Source organism: Urocampus carinirostris, chromosome 13, assembly GCF_059441175.1.
Source record: "Urocampus carinirostris isolate Australia breed hairy pipefish chromosome 13, RoL_Ucar_1.0, whole genome shotgun sequence".
NCBI classification, from domain to species: domain Eukaryota; kingdom Metazoa; phylum Chordata; class Actinopteri; order Syngnathiformes; family Syngnathidae; genus Urocampus; species Urocampus carinirostris.
Window position 1 is genome coordinate 30,423,128 of NC_142361.1, and position 20,969 is coordinate 30,444,096.

At 38.7% G+C, this 20,969-nt stretch overlaps 1 protein-coding gene and 1 non-coding gene across 2 annotated transcripts in view; both read right to left on the bottom strand.

Annotated features, from left to right (window-relative positions):
* Window positions 1-12,793: 12,793 nt before the first annotated feature.
* Window positions 12,794-12,976, bottom strand: LOC148354288 (U2 spliceosomal RNA). Its single transcript, XR_015852589.1, has one exon. It is a non-coding gene; the product is annotated as a U2 spliceosomal RNA (small nuclear RNA).
* Window positions 12,977-19,161: 6,185 nt separating this feature from the next.
* Window positions 19,162-20,969, bottom strand: part of loxl4 (lysyl oxidase-like 4) — a 55,683-nt gene continuing 53,875 nt past the window's right edge. Inside the window, exon 15 of the mRNA XM_088350817.1 lies at window positions 19,162-20,962. Coding sequence (XP_088206943.1) covers window positions 20,892-20,962 — 71 coding nt within the window. The 3' untranslated portion in view covers window positions 19,162-20,891. The remainder of the gene's footprint in view (window positions 20,963-20,969) is intronic.

Consider the following 20,969-nt stretch of genomic DNA (forward strand, 5'->3'; position numbering starts at 1 on the left):
TTGTTCAAACCTCACATTGTGTTTGCTGTTAAAAACGTCATATTGGAATATAATATTGTGAATGTGCTTAATTGCTGTTGAGATTGTCATGATTGTTTTCTGTTATTAGTGTCAATAAATTTGTTCAAACCCCCCAAAAAAAAAAAAATTTTTAGCTTCAATCGCGGGACTTTAAGTCGGGTTTGGGTTAATTTTGTGTATGTGTTACATGTTTAAATGTGGGTGCATGCGGCTTATATACAGGTGCGGCTTGTGTATGTACAAAATTGGTTTTCCTCTTAAAATGTGGTGGGTGCGGCTTATAATCAGGTGCGCTCTATAGTCCGGATTTTACGGTACATACTTTATTCATAGGAAAACTTTAGGAATGTTTGTGTCCTGTTTGGCCGCTGACAAGAACCATATAATTTTCCATTAGCAAACATTTTTTAAAAAGAAGCAGGGAGCCACTAGGGAGCGCCAATAGCTTTCTGCGACTCTGGAGCTGCCTGTTACTGACATCCGATCTCCATAAATAAATATTGTTTGTTGCACCCATGCGACACATGACACACTTATGCTACGAGACTATTTTTTGCTTTTAATTTGCAGGTGACAACCTCGGGAAAAAAAAAAATCCTTGTGTCAGTGTCTGGTATCGTGCCCGTCATTCAAAGTGTTTATTGTCATATGCACAGTAAAGAACCTCGTTTCCCTGCACAATAAAATTCTTACTTTGCTGTCCACACAGTTGCCAGCAAAAACTAAAATGGAACCTAAGAAATGTTTGTTTGGTGACATCGTACTGACACCGCATCCGCACGTGTCTACGACACGTATTTGCTTCTATGCAAGCTTTGGGAATGTTAAGGGGGTAATAAGTTTGACTGAACTAGCCGACTGTTTTGTCGATGTTCCCATTGTAGCGCCTTATAAACCGGTGCGCCTTATGTATGGAAAATATTGGACTAAAAACTATTTTTTTGGGGGTGCGCCCTATAACCCTGTGCGCCTTATAGTGCGGAAAATACGGTACCTTCACACAAAAGTCAAGTAAGATCACATGAGGAGAGAAATAGAAAATAATCATTTTGATGCAAAAAAATATACATTTCACTAAGAGAATATTAAAAGTGTATATATATTAGAATACTTTTGATAAAAGGGTAGGACTTCCAAAAACTCTTTCTAAGATATATAGTGACAGCTTATATTTACACAGTAATACAGTAATCGCTTGTTTATCGCGGAGTTATATTTAAAAAAAAAAAAGTGATAGTATAAATCCATGAAGTAAGAAGCTTTCTTTTTTTTTTTTTACAATTTATTGTACAATGAAATACAGTACTCTATTATACATTGAAACAAAGAGCAAACCTGATTTACAGGCTCAGATATTGAACAAATAAAATAACTGTATAAAAGAGTCTTAAATTATTTATTTCTTTTCAAATAAATACTGTACTGTCAAGTAATACTAAATAGAGAGACTGTTTGGCTGATCAAAATGCAGAACGCAATGCACAATGCAAATCTGTGAAATAGCAAAACCAGTAAAAGTTAAAACATGCACTAAAGCAAAGGATTACTGTATATCCATATCAAAAAGAATGTTTCGCTGGCACATTATTTAGCTTTTTTGAGGTCTAATTTTGTTATTTTTACAAAATTTTGTTCTTGAAAAAAAAAAATACTTAAAAAATTGTCTTAATTAATTTGTGATTATGAGGGGAGCGGCAGTGGCTCAGGAGGTAAAACACTCGTCTTGGGATCAAGAGATCCCTGTTCGAATCCCGGCTCCTCCGTGTTACATGTCGAAGTGTCCTTGGGTAAGACATTGAACCCCTAATACCCCCAATAAGCAGGTTAGCGCCTTACATGGCTGCACGGCCGCTATGTGAAGTACACTGTAAAGCGCTTTGGGATGTCTTGACTTGAAAAGTGCTATATAAATGCAGATTATTTCTTTTAATTTCATTTATTTTTACAAAATTTTATTCTTAGAATTAAACATGAAATAATACTCAAGGTAAGCAAAATTGTCTTAATTAATTTGTGATTATTAATATACTAAAAATAAGCACGATTATCTGCCAGCTACCCTTTCAGATATTTTTGCAGAATGTCGGCTATTTTTTATTTGACTCCCTATTGGTGTGAGTGTGTGTGTGAATGGGTAAGCGTGAAGCACATTGTAAAGTGCTTTGGGAGGTCTTCATTGACTTGAAAAGCGCTATATAAATGCAGATCATTTATCATTTAAATACCATCTAATTAAACAACCTATTGACAAGCCCCGTTAATAAAACTAAAGTATAGAAAAATCTATAATAAAACATACATACAAATGTTTTAAATTTTCTGTCAGTGAAACATTATTTTTCCAAAGTTGTTGGGATTGTGTAAAAATTAGATATACATTTTCAATCTTATTCAACTCATTTGCAACTTTTTAAGTGTGTTGTGTTGAGCACGTTAACATTTAAGTCACCGTGCAATATAAGTTAAGTATGTACATAGCCTGGATGACTCTGTTTCTAAATCCCTGCAGATTGAGGCAAGTACTCAGCAACTAACATGAAGCATTCTTAACTTTACCCGACTCAAATTCAAATGCTGGTTTTAAAACGCCTCAAGTGATGCAAAACGCCACCCCTGTTATTCACCAACTCCACTTGAGTGTCTCCAACTCTAACTTGGGAACAATTTCCGTGCAAGATTTATGCATATGAGCACTTGTTTACACCGTTTTTTCCCCCCACACACAATTCTCAGTTGTATCTCATGTCCTGTATGTGCTTATAAAAAAGAGAACATTTGATTTTCCGGGTGGATGAACTCCAGTTCGCATCTTTGAACGTGCGCACTCAAGCCTCTAGGGGTGCGAGCGCATGTGTTGCATTTGTGCGACTGCTGCACTTGAATCCACAGCACACACACATGCTTAAATATAGATTCAGCCAACAGGGTCCTCAATAGATCAGACTTCCCCTGACAGTTGCCTTCAATGTCCTTGGCAGCGCCCCTTTCCTGCACACCTTTTCCACTCTGGCCTGCGCAATATTTCTTTTTTGGAAAACTCCCATCACCGTTGTGCCCTGTAATGCATGACACAATCTTGGTATATCCCATAAGGTGTCACTTAGCCAAAGACCTTACTCCTGAACACCGCACTTTGTTGTTGAGGGTTCTAGTGGGCTGAAAAACTTCATTATTTGCATCACAGTGTTGCTCGAGTGTCAATTTCCTTCATCCCAGAGCGACAACTCATCCGCCGGAGTTGGATGTCTTCACACGACTTTGAAGAATTACGCCAATAAAACATTGTTTTTGCAGTCTCTGACAAATACAACACACTCCCCACATTACTATCAATCATATTTTTTAATTTAACGTATGAATATGTGATTTATCCGCCTCGTGTCGTGGTCGTAAATCTATTTTGCGCGGAGAGGCGAACTTGGAGCGCTGATGTTTCCTTATTGATTGGCTGGCTTAATGGTGTTTGTTCTTTATAGCTGATCTCAGGAAATAAAGCAAATAAATGGCTGTGAACAAGTGCGGTCGGCCCGATACCGTAAAGGGGGACGACAGTGGTAGAAGACTGCTCCGGTTAGGGAGGGGTGGATGCAGGAAATACAGAAATGACTTTGATTGATGGAGAAACGCAATACATCATGAGAATCAATTCTCTTTAATTTCTGCAGATCTGACTGTGAAATCGGGACGCTGCGTCACGTCGCGTTTGGATCAGCGCCTCCCGGATGGCGACCAAACTGCAAGCTGCCTCCAGGTATTTCTGGCGACTTGGACATGTTAACCCTTATTGACAACTTGTCACAAACGCAAGTGCACTTTCAGGTTTTTCCTACTAATGCTGAGTGATGGGCCTTCCTTAGCTTTCAGACTATTTGAATATTTCACAGAGGATTTGTCAAAAATGATTTGAAAACATGACCTTTGGATGGATGGAATGTGACAAGTTGGGGGAAATGAGGCTCTTTAGGTAACATGTTTAGTGTTAAACAAAGCTATGATGGAGCCACTGATATGAATGCCTCTGAGGTGCAAGAAATCCAAAATATTCAAAGAAATCTTATGGGAGGGATTTATTAAAGAATATAATTATTATATTATTGCAATCAGTGTGAAATTTAAATGTAAATAAGTTGACAATATTAACATAGGTGTTTGCTCTTATTAGTATTTTTGAAAATATTTATAAAATATATTTTTTAAATGTGGTGGGACCATGCTTACTGAAAGTTATGATTGTTATTTCATATTTTAGCTATCTCTCCTTAGCAGAGTTTATGTGTTCACCCCACTTTCCAACAAAATGTTCAAAATACTAAAAATTGCCCAAAGTCTAATGTTTTTTTTCTGCTGTTTATCGTTAAAAGTTCAATCTTGAATCAATTGTTCTTTAAACAATTGATGACTTTTTCTTATAAATTTATGTAAAGAAAAAAAGAAATCAAATTAGATTTTCTGTATTTGAAAATTTTACTTTACAGTGAGCTATTGTATTTATTATCTACTGTATAGCTTTTTGAGACAAGCAGTATTGTTTATCTCATTTGATTATTTTTCGCATAATTGCGATTATGAAAGTACAGGGGAACCTCGGTTCTCGGCCATAATCCGTTCCAGAACCCCGATTTGTTCGATCACCGAAATCATTTTTCCCATTAAAAATAATGTAAATCGTTTTAATCCGTTCCAACACCCTGAATGTTTACCTTGAATGTTTAACGTAAGCATAAAGCTAACCCAGGCTAATCGTACGTTCGCGTTATCGTAATCTTCCGTACGAAAGATTACGCTAACATGAACGTGTCAAAATAAAAAAATCAGGTCGTTTACAAGTTATTTAGCACCCGGGTCTCCACAACAAGTGGTGAGCGGTTCATTGGAAAGGGGGCTCAGTTCCAACACCCAGAATGTTTACCTCGAATCATAAAGCTAACCCAGGCTAATCGTACGTTTGCGTTATCGTAATCTTCTGTACGAAAGATTACGCTAACATGAACGTGTAAAAATAAGAAAAAAGGATAAAAAGAAGAATTATGAATAGGATTTCTTACCTTTGTGGTGGTCAGCAGAAGGCGCAGGTGGACGGTGGTGCTATTATTTCTTTCTTGAATGCAATAGTTGTACACACTACTTTTCTTTTTTCACCTGTAGCAACTTTGCTGCTTGCACTGACTTTCTTCGGAGGCATAATTAGGGGCTAAAACACTTGGTACACCTATGTTATAAGCGAAAGCAAAACGAACAGTCGGTCACGAAAAGAGCGATCTACACCCGTACGCCGCTCAGCATCGCATCCTAGCATGCGCACTCACGCATTACTGGCGTTCGAACTCCGATTTTTTTGACCGAACAGCGAAGCAAGAATTTCTCGAAATTTTTGGTCGGACTCCCATTTGTTCGAACTGAGAGGCGTTCGAAAACCGAGGTTCCACTGTACTCTAAATCGTTTAACCAGTTACTCCCCTGTTTAATTTAATTTCCATTTCAATATTTTTTAATTATGTACTTGATACAATTAAATCTGGATTTTCTATATGTAACTGACATGCACTTCAGTTTGTTCCTTGTAATACTGTACCAGTTTTCGTGTCCTCTTTTTCATCAGTATTTGCCTTTTTGGCATGTGATTTTTTTTTTTTCTGTTTAGTGTAGCACTCCCATATTTAGCAGAATTTCAGGGGGGTGTATGTAACTGGTGTAATAATAACTTTTGTTTTATTGAAATTCCTGCTGAAATATGTGTATAGTTTTTGGTAAATGTCCTGCAATGCTGAGTCCAACAGTGCCATCTGCTGGTATGGGGTGGGGTTTGGTTTTGGCTTCTAACATGTGACCAGGAGGCGGGGTTTGTTGTTAGTCTTACCAGAGAGAACTACAAAGGTAAGACATATCTTTTGGTGCTCCACAAAAGAAGTTAATTTCAAACATTATAACCCCAGCTGACAAATCTCTCACCATGCATAGTAATGTGATTGATATTGTCAAGCTGTTTAGGTTTATTTTCGTTTTGTTTCTGTTTTACTAAATATTAATTCCCCTTGTAGAGATCAAAGAGATCAGACCCAGCAGAAAAAGCTAATGTTGTGACTCATCCATTTGCAGGTAAATTGTACCCATTTTCATACTCATTATTGTTTTTATTCCTATTTTCTCATATACATTAAAAAAGGATGATGTTGGTTAAAATTCAGACTAAAGAAAAACATGTTGAATTCATTGTAAACGTTAAAAATCCACTATACGATCTCTTGTTAAAAGTATCTTGTTAAGATGTAAAAGTGTATTGTGATATTCTAAAATGTGTTTTATGTAAAGTGAAAAGAAAGCTCTTTGATATGCTTTGTTGTTAGTCTTACCAGAGAGAACTTCAAAGAGATCAGACCCAGCAGAAAAAGCTAATGTTGTGACTCATCCATTTGCAGAAACTGTAATAATAAAAACCTCATCATCCAGTCCAGCGTGAATGTGGATCTTTGGTGGGACACGTACACCGCGGTTACATATACATATGTATAAAATAAATATCGGTTTAAATGGGAGTAGATCGTGTTTTAAAAAAAAAAAAATGCATCTAATCTCGTTAAACTTCAGAAATAGATTGATTGAAAAAATATGTCTGTGGTTTAAAGTGTACAACAAAGTGTTTCTATTATTTGTTTATATTTCCATCAACTCTCAGTAACTTCATGTCAGGTCATCCTGTTTTTTTTTTTTTTAAGTTGTCTTTGAGGAGGAGAACAGGGTATTAATCTGGCGCATTAGGACTCAGGTCTCTTTGGTGACAGTCGCCGCCTCCCGGCTGATGTAAAACAAACGTGCGCTTTTGAGAAATGCTGTTTTGAAAAAAGAAGCCTGTCAAGCCATCTCGGGCCGTTCAACCCTCCCTCTGCGGTTTTCTTCCTAATGGCAAAATCGATTCGGAAATGAGGGACGGGGGAGGAAATAAAGCATTTGTCCATCCTCGGTGTAAAGAGAGTGAAAGGGCAGACTTGTTTGTAAAACAACATCTGAAGACATAACTCCACTTTGTTTTTTCGTCATACGTAACTTGCTCACTGGAGACTTCAGTTGCTACACTTGTAGAATTTATTCTAGACTACTCATTAAACTCAGACTACCTCCTTTGCTTTTTACATTACATGGCTGCCTTAACTGTTGCAATACAGTATATATAACAATAGATATAGGGCTCTTGTGGGATTAAAAGCGTACATCAGCTTGTTTGAAATGTCATCCTACAGCCGGCTAGTCAAGCCCAAAGTACGGCGGCCTCCGTTGCGTTCTTGTTGTTCTCTCCTCAGGTAATCAGCCCCTTTTCTGCTCAGGCGCACACGTGGCCGACGCTGCGGAAATTCGCTTTTTGCTTTAATTTCAGGCCCATTGATCGAGGAGCGCTGTACGGGTGCATTACATCCATAATCACAACATTGGTGTGACAGCACGGATAAATAATGTGGAAGGACGTAAGAAAAATAAAACTGTGTATGCGTTGTGGAGAAAACAAGTTCCATCTCCGACTGCACTCTGTAATAATTTCGCCCATCCCCTCCCACTTCAGACCATGCATTACTCTTCTCAAATGTATAATGTGCAGGGTTGGGTAGGGTTACTTTAACTTGATTACTTTCAAATACTTTTGGATTACTCCAATGCCAAATATGCTAATAAAAGACAAAAGAAACTAAATATGAATAAAATGACTAAATTTTGTGCAGGCTTGAGAGTAACGGAATACATGGAACGGCAAAAATGATGTTGGCAAGCTGTTTGGATTTATTTTCATTTTGTTTCTGTCGCATTTTATGTTAGTTTTGCCGGAGATCAAAGAGATCAAAGCCAGGAGAGAAAGCTTACCACGTGTTGTGAGTCATCATTTTATTCATATTTAGTTTCTTTTGTCTTTTACTAGCATATTTGGTATTGGAGTAATCCAAAAGTAATTGAAAGTAATCAAGTTAAAGTAACCCTACCCAACCCTGATAATGTGTAATGTTGTTTGAGGCATTACCTAAAACGAACTACCCAAACTAGCTAAACTATAACTTTAATGTTATTAAAAGTTATAACAAATGAATCTTTAGGTTTTACATGACTTTGCATTTGACGTTTTGAGTCAAATTTTAAATTGGAGAACATCACAAACCCACTCTCACGGTTTTCTTGGCTTCCCTTCTATTTAAGCTCAGTACTCTCACTCACCCTTTGTCAGTCCGTCAACGAACCTTTGCACCCGCAAGACGTGGGTTTTGACTCTGTCCGGTATCCCGTTTGTGTATCCTGTCCCATCTGTTTCGTCCTGTTTTGATTTCAGTCTCCGGTCCCCAGTGTCCGGTATCGTGCCTGTCATTCTTGTTCTGTCTGATATCTGTCTCCAGTCTATATCTTTTATCAATCCTTTCAATCCTGTTCTGTCAGGTTTCTACATCATCTGTCTGGTATCGATCTCATTGGTCTCTTGCTTTCTGTTGTTCCACGCCAGACTTCTGTCTTTCTTCTTTCGCCCCGCGATTGCCGAATCACTGACGTTTTGTGTAAACCTGCATGACTGCCCCATTTCCCATAAAATAAAAGCTTGTGTGAGAAACGTCACGCATTTGGGTTCTCCTCCTGTTCCAGTTCTTGGCACCCACAACTAAAATCTCTCATCAACAATTACACGTTTATATCGTGCTTCACAGATACACAGCCGATGGATGCACACTCTTTAGACGGAATCACGCACATCCCTGGCATTTCTATTCAGTAACCATGGCAACAATTAGCACACGCTTGGTTCATCTCAAGCTCATGTTTTAACAACAATAAAAGAAAAACTGGAACCTGAGAAGTAAGTAGAAATGACAAAGTGCAGTGCAACATGTGACCTTTTTTGCTGCGTGTTAAATAATAGCGAAGTGCACCAGTGCATAAAGCACGGAACTTGTTTGGTGTGTGTGCAGTTTTAAGTTAGACAAAGGAAATTCATTTATACTGATTTGTTTTATTGTTTTTTTTTAAAGGTGGGATTAAGGTTTCCTCAAAGTCTAAAGTAGAATATTTTCTCTATTAAGTATGTTTTAATAATGCCCAATTGAGTTCAAAGGGTCATAATACATTTTTCCACCATGCCTATCTTCTTTTATCTTACTTTGAGAAAAGCTGTTCAGGGCGGAACACTTTAGGTAGGAGGAATCAGGGCAGGGGATGGAAAGTAAATTCATGCTCGTCCCCATGGATTTCTTTGTTTCTATTTGTTAGTGTACCAGTAACATGAAAATGGTAAACATGAGAAAAGGCCTGTTTCACATACAGTCCAAACACCAACCCAAACCCAGAGAAAAATAAAAATAGAAGAGTGTATTTGATAGTGTCTAAGAAATGCGCGCAGTGCACAAGGAGTTTGACAGAGGCTGCCATGATGACACTAGCCAGGAGATGACCGAGAAAAAAAAGTTCCAAATTCTGTACAGCTCATTTAAAAATTCTTATTGTAAAAATATATTGTTTGTTGGGGCAGCACGGCGGCACAGTTCTAACGTCTTGGGAAACTCCTGTGTGGGTTCAAATCCAGCTTCCGGACTTCATGTGCGGAGTTTGTATGTTCTTGCGTGGGTTTCCTCCGGGCACTCCGGTTTCCTCCCACATTCCAAAGACATGCATTTCAGGTGGATTGGCCGGTCCAAATTGTCCCTAGGTGTGAATGAGCGAGCGAGTTGTCTGTCCGTGTGTGCACTGCGATTGGCTGGCAACCAGTTCAGGGTGTCCCCAGCCCACTGCCCGATGATTGCTGGGATGGGCTCCAGCACCCCCGCGACCCTACTGAGGATAAGCGGTGCAGCTAATGAGATGAGATGAGGTATTGTTTGTTCGGTATATTTGCCTAAAATTATGCCACACGGAAGTCAAGTCATTTCTATTTGTATAGCCCTTAATCACAAAGAGTCTCAAACATTTTCTATCTTCAATTTGCTTCTCCTTTTTATCCTAGGCATCCTCCAACGGCATCCTGACCATGTAAAGATAACGCGTTAAGTTCTCGTTCTCCAAGGCCTCGCACTTTGGGTTAGTGATAGGCATTTGTTGTTATTTATATGGGCGCCATCCCGCTGCGATTGTGAAGCAAAGCGAGTGACCCCATTGTGGACACGGTAAGCACAGCAGCCTCTTCTTATCTGCATGCCCTTGGAGAACAAGCCCATTGATATGCCATCTTCTTGCCAAGATGCGTCCAATTATGCGAGCCACTGGAGTGAGGTGGAGCTTGCTTTTTTGAACCCTTACAATAGAGAGCACTCTATTGGTTAATATACTCTTTTTTTATTTTTAATCTATAGGTAGGGATCCAGAGCATATTTCCTATTTTTCCCACCGTGTCATGACAGATCAATTTGGTTTAAGAGTCATCATTGGGGCCTGGTTTAAAGACAGCACCATAATGCATCACATGATGGGATTTTTGCAGTGACATGACAGCCTGTGTTATAAATCCTTCCACAGGAGTATGCTCTCTCGGGGAGAGGTGGACTCGGATTAAGGGGAAGGGGTAAACTTCAGTAGAAGGTAGATTTAGGCACTCTATTCGGTTAGTTCTCCTTGTTTCCAAAAGAGGGCAGCATATCTTAATGCAATCTAACCAAAATGTCTAAATACATCAGTTTGATTTGTTGCTTAACATTCAGACAGGTCATTATTGTAAGGACTTTCTCCCCACGCCCCCAAAAGAATCACCCATGCATACTCCCAGAAGTCTAATTCGATCATTCCCCTCTTTGGGTTTTTTTTTTCCAAAGGAAACTGTTTACGCTCAAATGACACCCTGCAAAAACTCTGTGATTTGTGAAAGATGATACAATTTACTGCATAATTTCCCCAGTTTCTTTTCCTCCCTATCGTCCAATCCTTTTTACTCTCCTTCCCCTCCGCTCAGTTTCTTTCTCTGCTGACTTTCTTTTTTGTCCCCATCGTTTTTTCACCACTTTTCTGCTGCTCCACCCTGTAATCACGCTAGTTCGTGGTTCCCATTTGGCCTGGTATATATAGCAGTAATTGTCATGGTCCCTTTCTGAGCCTGCATAGGTTCTCACTAAGCTGTTTGCTGAGAATATTGCGTAAAGAATTTTTTTTAACGCAAACAATGCACATTTTTGGGAATGGAAGGGATGGGGAATCCCTCTCATGTCAGAAACTATTTCTATTTTACATGATCCACAGTAAACCTGAAATAACAAGCTAAACATGATACCAGAATTAAAGAAAAACATAATCAAATTCATTCCCCTCTACTCTGATTTTATCTAATCAATGAATTCATATGATTCACCCCTTCTAGTCGATCTTCAAACTGGGCACAGCCAGGATTACCTCTGCCAAATGTGCTTCATTTCGGTCAAACTCCTTTTGTAGTTGTATGTGACGAGGGAGGGGAACATGCAATGAGGTTAATTCAGCATGTGCAATGTATCACACTGACTGCGTTTGCACAGTTTCCTGCACTATGACATTTTGAAATGCCAATATAAGAGTTTGCCATACATTATCTATTCAGCTTCTAAATAATTTGTTGCTCATAAATTAGTTAAAGGAGGACCCGGAGCCAGTCAGGTGTCATGCTATGGGAATTTTGCAGCCGAGAACAATATTTTTCATGCATGGTTATGGAGGTTGCTCCTAGATTACGATTATCAATTTCAAGGCATTTAGCAGAATTGTTTTTAAACTCAAATACAGATTTCTTAGACTTTTTAGATGAAGCACATTCACAAATAACACTATATTCTGCTGTAACGGATTTCAAAGTTCAGTTATAAATGACCATTTAGGGTAATGTCTAGATGTATACACCTAGTGTTAATATTAAAGTTGTAAATGGTTAATTTTAAAATTTTAGAATTACAGACTAACAATTGTAAAAATCTTTATATAATTATTAGTAGTAACAAATATCATGTGCCATAGTATTTTACTATATACAGTCAGGGTTGGGTAGGGTTACTTTAACTTGATTACTTTCAATTACTTTTGGATTACTCCGATACCAAATATGCTAATAAACGACAAAAGAAACTAAATATGAATAAAATTATGACTCACAACACGTGGAAAGCTTTCTCTCCTGGCTTTGATCTCTTTGATCTCCGGCAAAACTAACATAAAATGCGACAGAAACAAATTGAAAATAAATCCAAACAGCTTGCCAACATCATTTTTGCTGTTCCATGTGTTCCGTTGCCCCCCAAGCCTGCACAAAATGTAGTAATTTTATTCATATTTAGTTTATTTTGTCTTTTATTAGCATATTTGGTGTTGCAGTAATCCAAAAGTAATTGAAAGTAATCAAGTCAAAGTAACCCAACCCAAACCTGCATACAGTAGAACAGGGGTGGCAAACAAATTTGACACAAAGAGCCAAAATTTTTTAACTGTGAGAGTCAAAGAGCCACACCACGCACTGACCTGCCATGACAGACAGACACACACAATTAAAAACATTATTTCCCATAACACACTCCTCTCCTTACAATACAACGAGTATTGTTCTTGTGTTGATTTCAAGGAAAGTTTCCACCTTCAATATACACAAAAAAACTAAACATGAAACAAGGCAAAGAGCCACAGTGTATAGAAAATATGATGAGGCAAAGGGGGGTTTTTAAGGGTTATTGTTCTATCTTCGTTATTCATTATCCATTATCCGTTATCGGTCAGTTCATAATACGCTACAAAGCCTAGGAGCCGGGACACTTACTCTCAACCAAAAGGCTAAGCTAAGGTCCTAGCCCTAAAGCCTTGTTGCGATCATTGCGAATGCACCGTTCCCCGGAGGTACTGCAATACCGGGCCAATGCGTGGAGTGGACAGAGCAAGCTCCTATTCCATCTCCGGAATGCAAAAATCAAAAGGCCAAGCTAAGGACCTAGTATCTAAGCCTTGCTTCAAAAGGCCAGGCTAAGGACCTAGCATCAAAGCCACAAGGCCAAGCTAAAGAGCCGCAGTCTTATTGGCCAAGAGCCGCATGCGGCACTAGAGCCACGTGTTCGCCACCCTTGCACTATAACATGCCATGGTACCAAGCTTAGTGCTACTAAGCTGCTGAATTTCTGTAATATTTTTAAGATAAGAGATTTATGTAAATACATGAGTGACTACAACATATTAAGAGTTGCTGTGAAATTAAGCCTGATCCGTCTTCAGGCACCCGTTTTCTGATCCGTGAAAGAGTTGCGCGTAGCGTGCAAATAGAAAACAAGCAAAGCAGGCGAGCTGCTGCACATTCCCATCAGCGCTTCATCAGCCAAAACGAGATTGAAGTGAACGTGAGAAGCCGAAACGATAAAAGTTGCCACTTGGCTTTTAAGTAAAGGCGGCTATCTGTTTCATCGCCAATTCTGACTGCCTGGTCCAAACAGTGTGGCACAAAAAGCACGGAATGCTGCATCCGAAAGAGATGACGGCAAAAACGTGCAGAGTTGTTTATGTGACAGGGCGGGGGTTCCTCTGTGCTTGTATGGACAGGTCTGTCATTCACTCCGTGTGCACAGGGCCTCCATTGTGGAACTGTCTGTGGTCCCCATTGGGCACTTCAGGGTGGGGTAATTCAGAGGGCCTCCTGAAAAAAAAACATTTGCTGCAAACAAGACGTGGGATAAGAAGACAACGTCCAGGCAGAGTGATTATCGGTGACGGTGTCATGCCAAGAAATGCATCTCTGCCGAGATTTGCATCCCCTCCTACTACAACCACTTTTACCTTGTTTTATCTCACTTTTATATCACTTTTCGGGAATGTTATGGCGAAAATACAACCAAAACCACTTCCTCTTGCATTTGTTGTGAATGTAATCAAACGGTAATGCACACCGTATATCAATCATTTTTGAGGACTGTTATGCACTCTACCGTAAAGCTTATTATGCTTGCTGTTGAATGTTCGCCATTACATTCCCGAAAAGTGATATAAAAGTAAGATAAAACGAGTTAAAAGAGGTTATAGTAGCTAGGGGATGCAAATATCGTCAGGGATGCATTTCTCGGCATAACACCGGTTGCTCGTTATTCTGCTGTTTTGATTATTTTTAAAAATGGAAAAAAATTAATTGAGACCAGAAAATGTTGCCCAATTTTCTTCAATATATTTTATCTTGAGTCTCAAATAAAAAATGATTGATTTTTCTTAAAATAGACAATAATTTTATTTAGCAGATAGAAGTTAATGTTGCTTATTTTGGGGAATATTTTCAATCAATATTTGAAAAAAAAACATACTTAAAATAAGTAGAACAATGTACTATCTACGAGGTAAGACTATTTTGATTAGTTTGATTAGTAGAAAAACAAGGTGACATCTTAAAACAAGAAATATTATAAAATGAGCAAAATGTTTTGATAATGCGGTAATTCATGATTTATATTTTGCAGTGAATTTACAAAAAGGAAGTACAGTAGTACTTTCTTTATTTGTGTGTGTTTCTTTACAATATTAGTTTTTAATTAAAAATTGGTATAAGCTTTTGTTTCACATTTTCATACCTTAAACTCAGCACCGTAAGTGATAAATGTTGAATAAGTGCCGCCATGATGAAAATAATTTATTGAAAACGTAAACTACAAACAGAACACAACATCAATTTACAATGTATTTAATGTTCCGTATTTAATGTTAGTTGTTTTCATCATAGTGCTTTTCTGCATTAATTCATCTTTCAGGACAACTTACTGTTTCTCCTTTCTTTAACATTTGTCTCCAGTACTGTGACTAAAGATAGTTTGATAATGAGATATAATGTAATGTAATTTCTATGTCATCTATATCACTAGCGGTCTAGTGTTTAGAATTCCATGCTCTTACTGCTGTGACCCGGTTCGACTTGCCATTGATTACAGACAGTGATATTTCTCGACTGATCGATTACACAAAATTGTTAATCTTCTACAGTGGAACCTCGGTTCTCGACCATAATCCGTTCCAGAACCCTGTTCGAAAACCGATTTGTTCAATCACCGAAATCATTTTTCCCATTAAAAGTAATGTAAAATTCTTTTAATCCGTTCCAACACCCTGAATGTTTACCATGAACGTAAACATGAAGCTAACCCAGGCTAATCGTACGTTCGTGTTTGGGTAATCTTCCGTACGAAAGATTACGCTAAAATGAACGTGTAAAAATAAAGAAAATCAGGTCGTTTACACGTCATTTAGCACCCGGGTCTCCACAAAAAGTGGCTAGCGCTTCGTTGGAAAGGGAGATCCGTTCCAACACCCTGAATGTTTTACGTAAACAAAGCTAACCCAGGCTAATCGTATGTTCGCGTTATCGTAATCTTCCGTACGAAAGATTACGCTAACATGAACGTGTAAAAATAAAAAAAGGATTATGAATAGGATTTCTTACCTTTGTGGGGAGAGAAAAATCATCCAAAACTTGCGGCAGTTGCTTGCTTATAACGCTAACTTCCTTAGCCGCATCACTCGATTTCACAGGCTCCTTATTCTTTACTATCGTACTGATAGTAGATTTAGCCATGCTGTATTCACTAGCAAGATCGGAAATTCGTACACCTCTTTCATATTTAGCTATTATGTCTTTCTTAAAGGCAATAGTTTTACGAACAACTTGTCTTTTTTCACCTGTCCTGCTTGTACCGACCTTCTTCGGAGGCATAATTAGGGGCTAAAACACCCGTACGCCGCTCAGCATCGCATCCTAGCGTACCGGCGTTCAAACTCCGATTTTTTTGACCAAACAGCGAAGCAAGAATTTCTCAATCTTTGGTCGAACACCGATTTGTCCGAACTGAGAGGCGTTCGAAAACCGAGGTTCCACTGTACCTTGAAACCTTATGTTTAACGTGCACTTAAACTTTGAGTACTTTTTAGGTAAAAAAAGTGTTTTATACACGAATAAATACGGTTATTATGGAAGTGTTGGTGATATTCTAAATTAAGGTAAGGCAAAAAAATGTTAATGGAATTTAGCCAACTGGACTGCTGAATTAAATCTGGCCTTGATGGTCACACCGTACTGTTTTGGTTTATCCACAGCTAACAAAAATGTACCCTGCAAGATCCAGCCAGTTGTGTTTGTAGATAACTTAAGCTTGTCCCAAGAAGGACAAACAGCAGAACCCGGTGCACCGCTTTCATGCTGTTGACCAAAACAGCTTTTTCATCCCGGTCAGCCAAAGAACCACTTTAAAGACCCTCGGTTTTATTCCTGGGCGGACTTGTCAACTAAGAGCAGGTCAAACATTTTGTTATGACATTTCTTCCCAGACACGCACGTTTTACTCGTTTTGATAGTCTGCAGTTTGGTCGTCACTTCCAGGACACTCTACGTGTTTGCGTTACTCAAATAGTTTGGCTAGTTGTCTGCTTGTTTCGGAAAGGACTGGTGGGGAAAGAACTGTTTGCAAAGGATGAAGTCAAAAGCAAGTCCAACAGCTTGAAAGGCTTTTTGGGTTACACGCTTGTAACTTGTTTCCAGTCTCTCGGCCAATCCAAATTTGCTAATTCTGTTCTGTCGCGCTGCAGGTGGAACATTAATGTGTTACCCAACAGACATTTGTTTATGAGGAGAAAGTGAAAGAAAACAAGCATTCTGTACGAGTGAAAAGTAAACATTTCGCATTAATTCTGGTAATTTTCTGACTATTTTAATCTTAGATTTAAGTAAATACATAGTTTATTAAGAGTATTCATGTGAGTGTGTTGTTGCTTTCTGGAAAATATTTAACTGTATCAGTGTTCTCGTTTGCCCGTGCCCCAGATGCATCATTTTTTGCTGGGGACGCATAGTGTCAAGTCAACGTGCATCCCAGGGACGCAACTTTTTTGACACAAAATTGTCATTATCACCGATTACTTTTTTTTTAACAAAGATTTACTGCACTCCAAACTTTTCGTTAGGCAGATCCGCCATTGTTGTTTTGGTCTCGCGGCTCTAGTTTTCGTCTGCACGCCGATCTCGGCAAACGAGATGCCGTTGCTTCGAGATTACGTCATTGTTGTGGTGCTTGTCGTCGAGGGAAGGTTAAGTATGCATACCTGTCAACCTGTACGTTTTTGCTGTACAAAGTACGTTTATTATGCATTTTAAGACGTGTACGACGTACAAGAAAAACGCAAATTTGTCGATCATGGGTACCATCCGGTAAACACCGACTATCACGAAAACGGCAAATAAATCAAGTCAAACGAGTTCGAGCTGTGTAGTGAAAGTCCATCTCTTTTCAGCGAACCGGCTTTTTCGGCTCAACTCATCAAAGAGAGCCGGTTCTCAAACGGCTCACTTGCTTTGATGCATTACAGTACGAATTACACAACAAAACATAATGCAGAAAATGATAACAACGGCAATAATTCTGGCACGAAAAAACGGCGGAGAAATTCTTCGGAAGATCGCGGCGACAAGGAAAACACGTGTGTTGAAGCGAACGATTCGACAAAAGAAAATAAACAAAAGAATATAGATTAATATAATTATTTCAGCGATATTATTTTGTATAATGTAAAATATTGTGAACTGAAAAATCTTGAAGTGATAACTGATCTGTACTACCAATAAACTGTGATGATTAAAACTGAATGAATATATAAATTTATATTATATATTTGTCGCCGATTTACAATTTCAACCTCGATAACACTAAATTTTTGGGACCCATAGATTTTTGAGCATGCGAGTCCCCGGGACCCATCACTTTTCAGAGGTAAAATGAACACTGTTGTATACAGTGTTTCCCATACCATAGGAAAATTCTAGCGGGCCACAAGGGTTTAATTGGTCCCGCCTGAGTCTCAAACTTGACGGCTCTGTAAAATGTGATATTGACAAGCTTTACATTTTCCCAAAGTTGTACTTTATTCAACTCTCGGCGACCAGAAACGAAGGTTTAGCGCTGAGGACGTCGCGCAGAAAATGCCAGTGTTTTTGACTGAATGTAAAAACGTGCTGCTGCCATTGCAAGCAATGAGAAAAATTCACTCGGAGCAAATGAGAAAACGGTTTGGTGTACACCACAGGTGTCAAACAGGCGGCCCGCGGGCCAGATCAGGCCCGCTGAGGGATTGAATCCGGCCCGCGAGACAACACTCAGAGAAGCGCGAGAGAAAAACAAGCTGCAGGTTGTCAACTATGTCAACTTGATGTTGCCAAAGCCAGGTGCCTCTCACAAAGACACTGTACTTGTATTTATTTCTCTCTCTCTCTCTCTCTTTTTCCACCCTGCTCTTTGTCTTTCTCTGTGTATTTTAACCTCTTTTGCTCTAACTTCCTTTTTTCCTTTTCTCTATTTTCTCTCTTCCTACCCTTCGTGCTTTCTTTTCTCTTTTCTCCCCTTCTGCTTTTCTCTTTCTCTTTGGATTTCTTTCTTCCTCTCCCTTTTTTCCCCCCTCTCTCACGACTTTTTATCTTTTGTTTCTCAAGCTCTCTCCCTCTCTTTGTCCTGTCCTCTCTCCTTTTCCCTCCCTCTTTCTCTTATTTCTTTATCTCTCTTTTTCTTTCTCTTAAATCTACTAGTCCGGCCCCCGACAGAATGTTTGTTCTATAGTGTGGCCCCCGAGTGAAAATGAGTTTGACACCCCTGGTGTACACAGACCCTAACTTATAAGTTACTCTCCCTGTGTGTCCTGCGACAGGCTGGCAACCAGTTCAGAGTGTCTCCTGCCCACTGACCGGAGATTGCTGGGATGGGCTCCAGCACCCCCGCCACCCTATTGAGTATAAGCGGTGGAGATAATGGATAAATGGATCGATAAAATTTATTCTGGGGGGCCATGCCCTCGAAGCCCCTTAGATTGTCCATCCACCAGGGTCTCCGAAAAAATAATAATACAAAACAAAATAATGAATACGTTAAGTTCATTGTTCTGTGATATCGCATTCTCCTATTTTAAAACATATGGTAATATGCCCAATTATAAAAACAACCGAGTATTTGCGATCATAATTGTAGGTCTTATTTATTTACCCTTGCTAAAATCAGTAAAGAATTCAACTTGTCAGTCTTCATTTATGAATTAAACACAGTCATCGTGTTCCAAGTTAAAATAGAAGATTGACCGCGTCTCAGTATTTAATTGGACGTGTTTTCTATAGATGTTTGGGAAGGAGTCAGGAAGGAGGCGTGGTTGTTGTGTGTGACAATGAAGTTTTATTATTTCACAGTCATGATGAATGGATGGGAGGTGATTCGAAGTGACTCAGCCAGTGTTTAGTATCCCCACAAACTTTACGCACAATGCATTATCATTTTCGTACGTTAGCACCGAGACAGAAAAAAAGGGATACAGTTTTTTGAGATTTTTTTTGCACCACAAAAAAAGCAACCAAACCATGGACACTTGCTCAGTCCTTGAGAGTTCAGGTTTCTTCGAATGAGATATTGGCTCACACTCTCACTGGCCAGAAGGTTGCTACATTTCATAGCAAAGTAAAATACAGACATTCACATGATAAACGTGATCTTCGTATTGGTACATAATTTTAAATAATGGATAATAGACAATAGTACAAAAGCAAAAAGTGATGGCAGAAGGTCTGTTTGTGTCGGCTAGAAAACGGCGCAATGCCCTTAAAGATTCTTGCAAATTACAGGTGATTCATACAAAATTAACCAAAGACGAGCATTGCAATGATAAAAACTGGTTTGAGAAATTCTTGCATTACAGTATCTTATTGTTCAGCTATGCAGATAATAAGAATGATGTATTTGATGTTTTTTTTTTCAAAGGCAGACATGGTAGTCTCCTTTTAAATAGGTCATTATCATCTGTGTGACCTCTGGGTGGAAAAAAAAGGAATTAAACCATCAATCACCCTTTTTTGTTTCTCATTTATCATTTGAAAAAAATATTTTACTGTAATTCAATAGGCAGACGTTTCAATGTGTGCATAAAAGGACGCACTAGCCTTCACCCTAAGCCGAAAACTAACCCAAATGCACATAATTAAAAGGCTTTTTTTTTATATTTATACATCTGCTCTTAAAGCCTGCCACAGGCATGTGGTTCTGTGACACTGTTGTCCCCTCCCATGCAAAAAATCCAGGAGCGAAAACCCTTACAGTTGCGTTTTAATAACCACATTCCAAACGTGGAAATCTGTATTTTGTCAATTATCCTTAGCAAGCAAATCTCTTATGTTGTCTTAATAAATTAAATATCAGCATAAATAGTACATTTGCATATGAAAATAGTAACTTTATAGTTCACTGTGAAAAAAATTATAATGGATATGTATATAGTCTGCATAAGTAGGCTAGTTTGTACGCAGTTTACAAGAATGCTCATGTAAAAAAGGAAGATAAAGTGCTTTGTAAATAAAATGAATTGTTAATTAATTATTGTTACCATTTTTTACATGGTAACAATTGTTTTTGGTAGCCAAAGAATAAATTAGGAATGACTGATCGTTAATTATTGTTTGAAGAAAAGACAATTATAAAGCCTGATATTGCAATTGCAGTTCTGTTAAAAAATACCAAAGCACAGTTTCATGTCCATAGCTGATTAAATAAAAACTCTAAGCTGCCTCTAAATCAATTTGCAGCGGATAGAACGATATCAAAAGATCACACATCAGGTAGATTCCCAAGTACTCCTTTTCTGGCGATAGTCTCAATCGTATATCAAGTGTGTATGCTGTGAAAATTGAAGTAGTCCACCATTTCATGGATATGCGATCTATTAACACACTAGTGTCATAACAGCTCAAAGCTGCGTCAATAAACTTTTGTCGCTCGCCAGTTTAGTTGAGTCGCGTTGATGTGAGTCTTGATCCGCTGCTAGGCCAAGCTTTTTCTGTGTTTTTTTGCTATTTTTTTTAGTTCTGAAAGCTTCACAAGGGCCTTGTTTAAAATGCTCTGCCCTTCTCGAGCGGCGTCTGCAAGATTTTTGCTTCCCTACACAAAGTTGTTGGTTATTTCCTTTTGGTGCTCAAACAGGTCTTCGACCTCGGCGCTGTACGCGTCTCCTTGAAG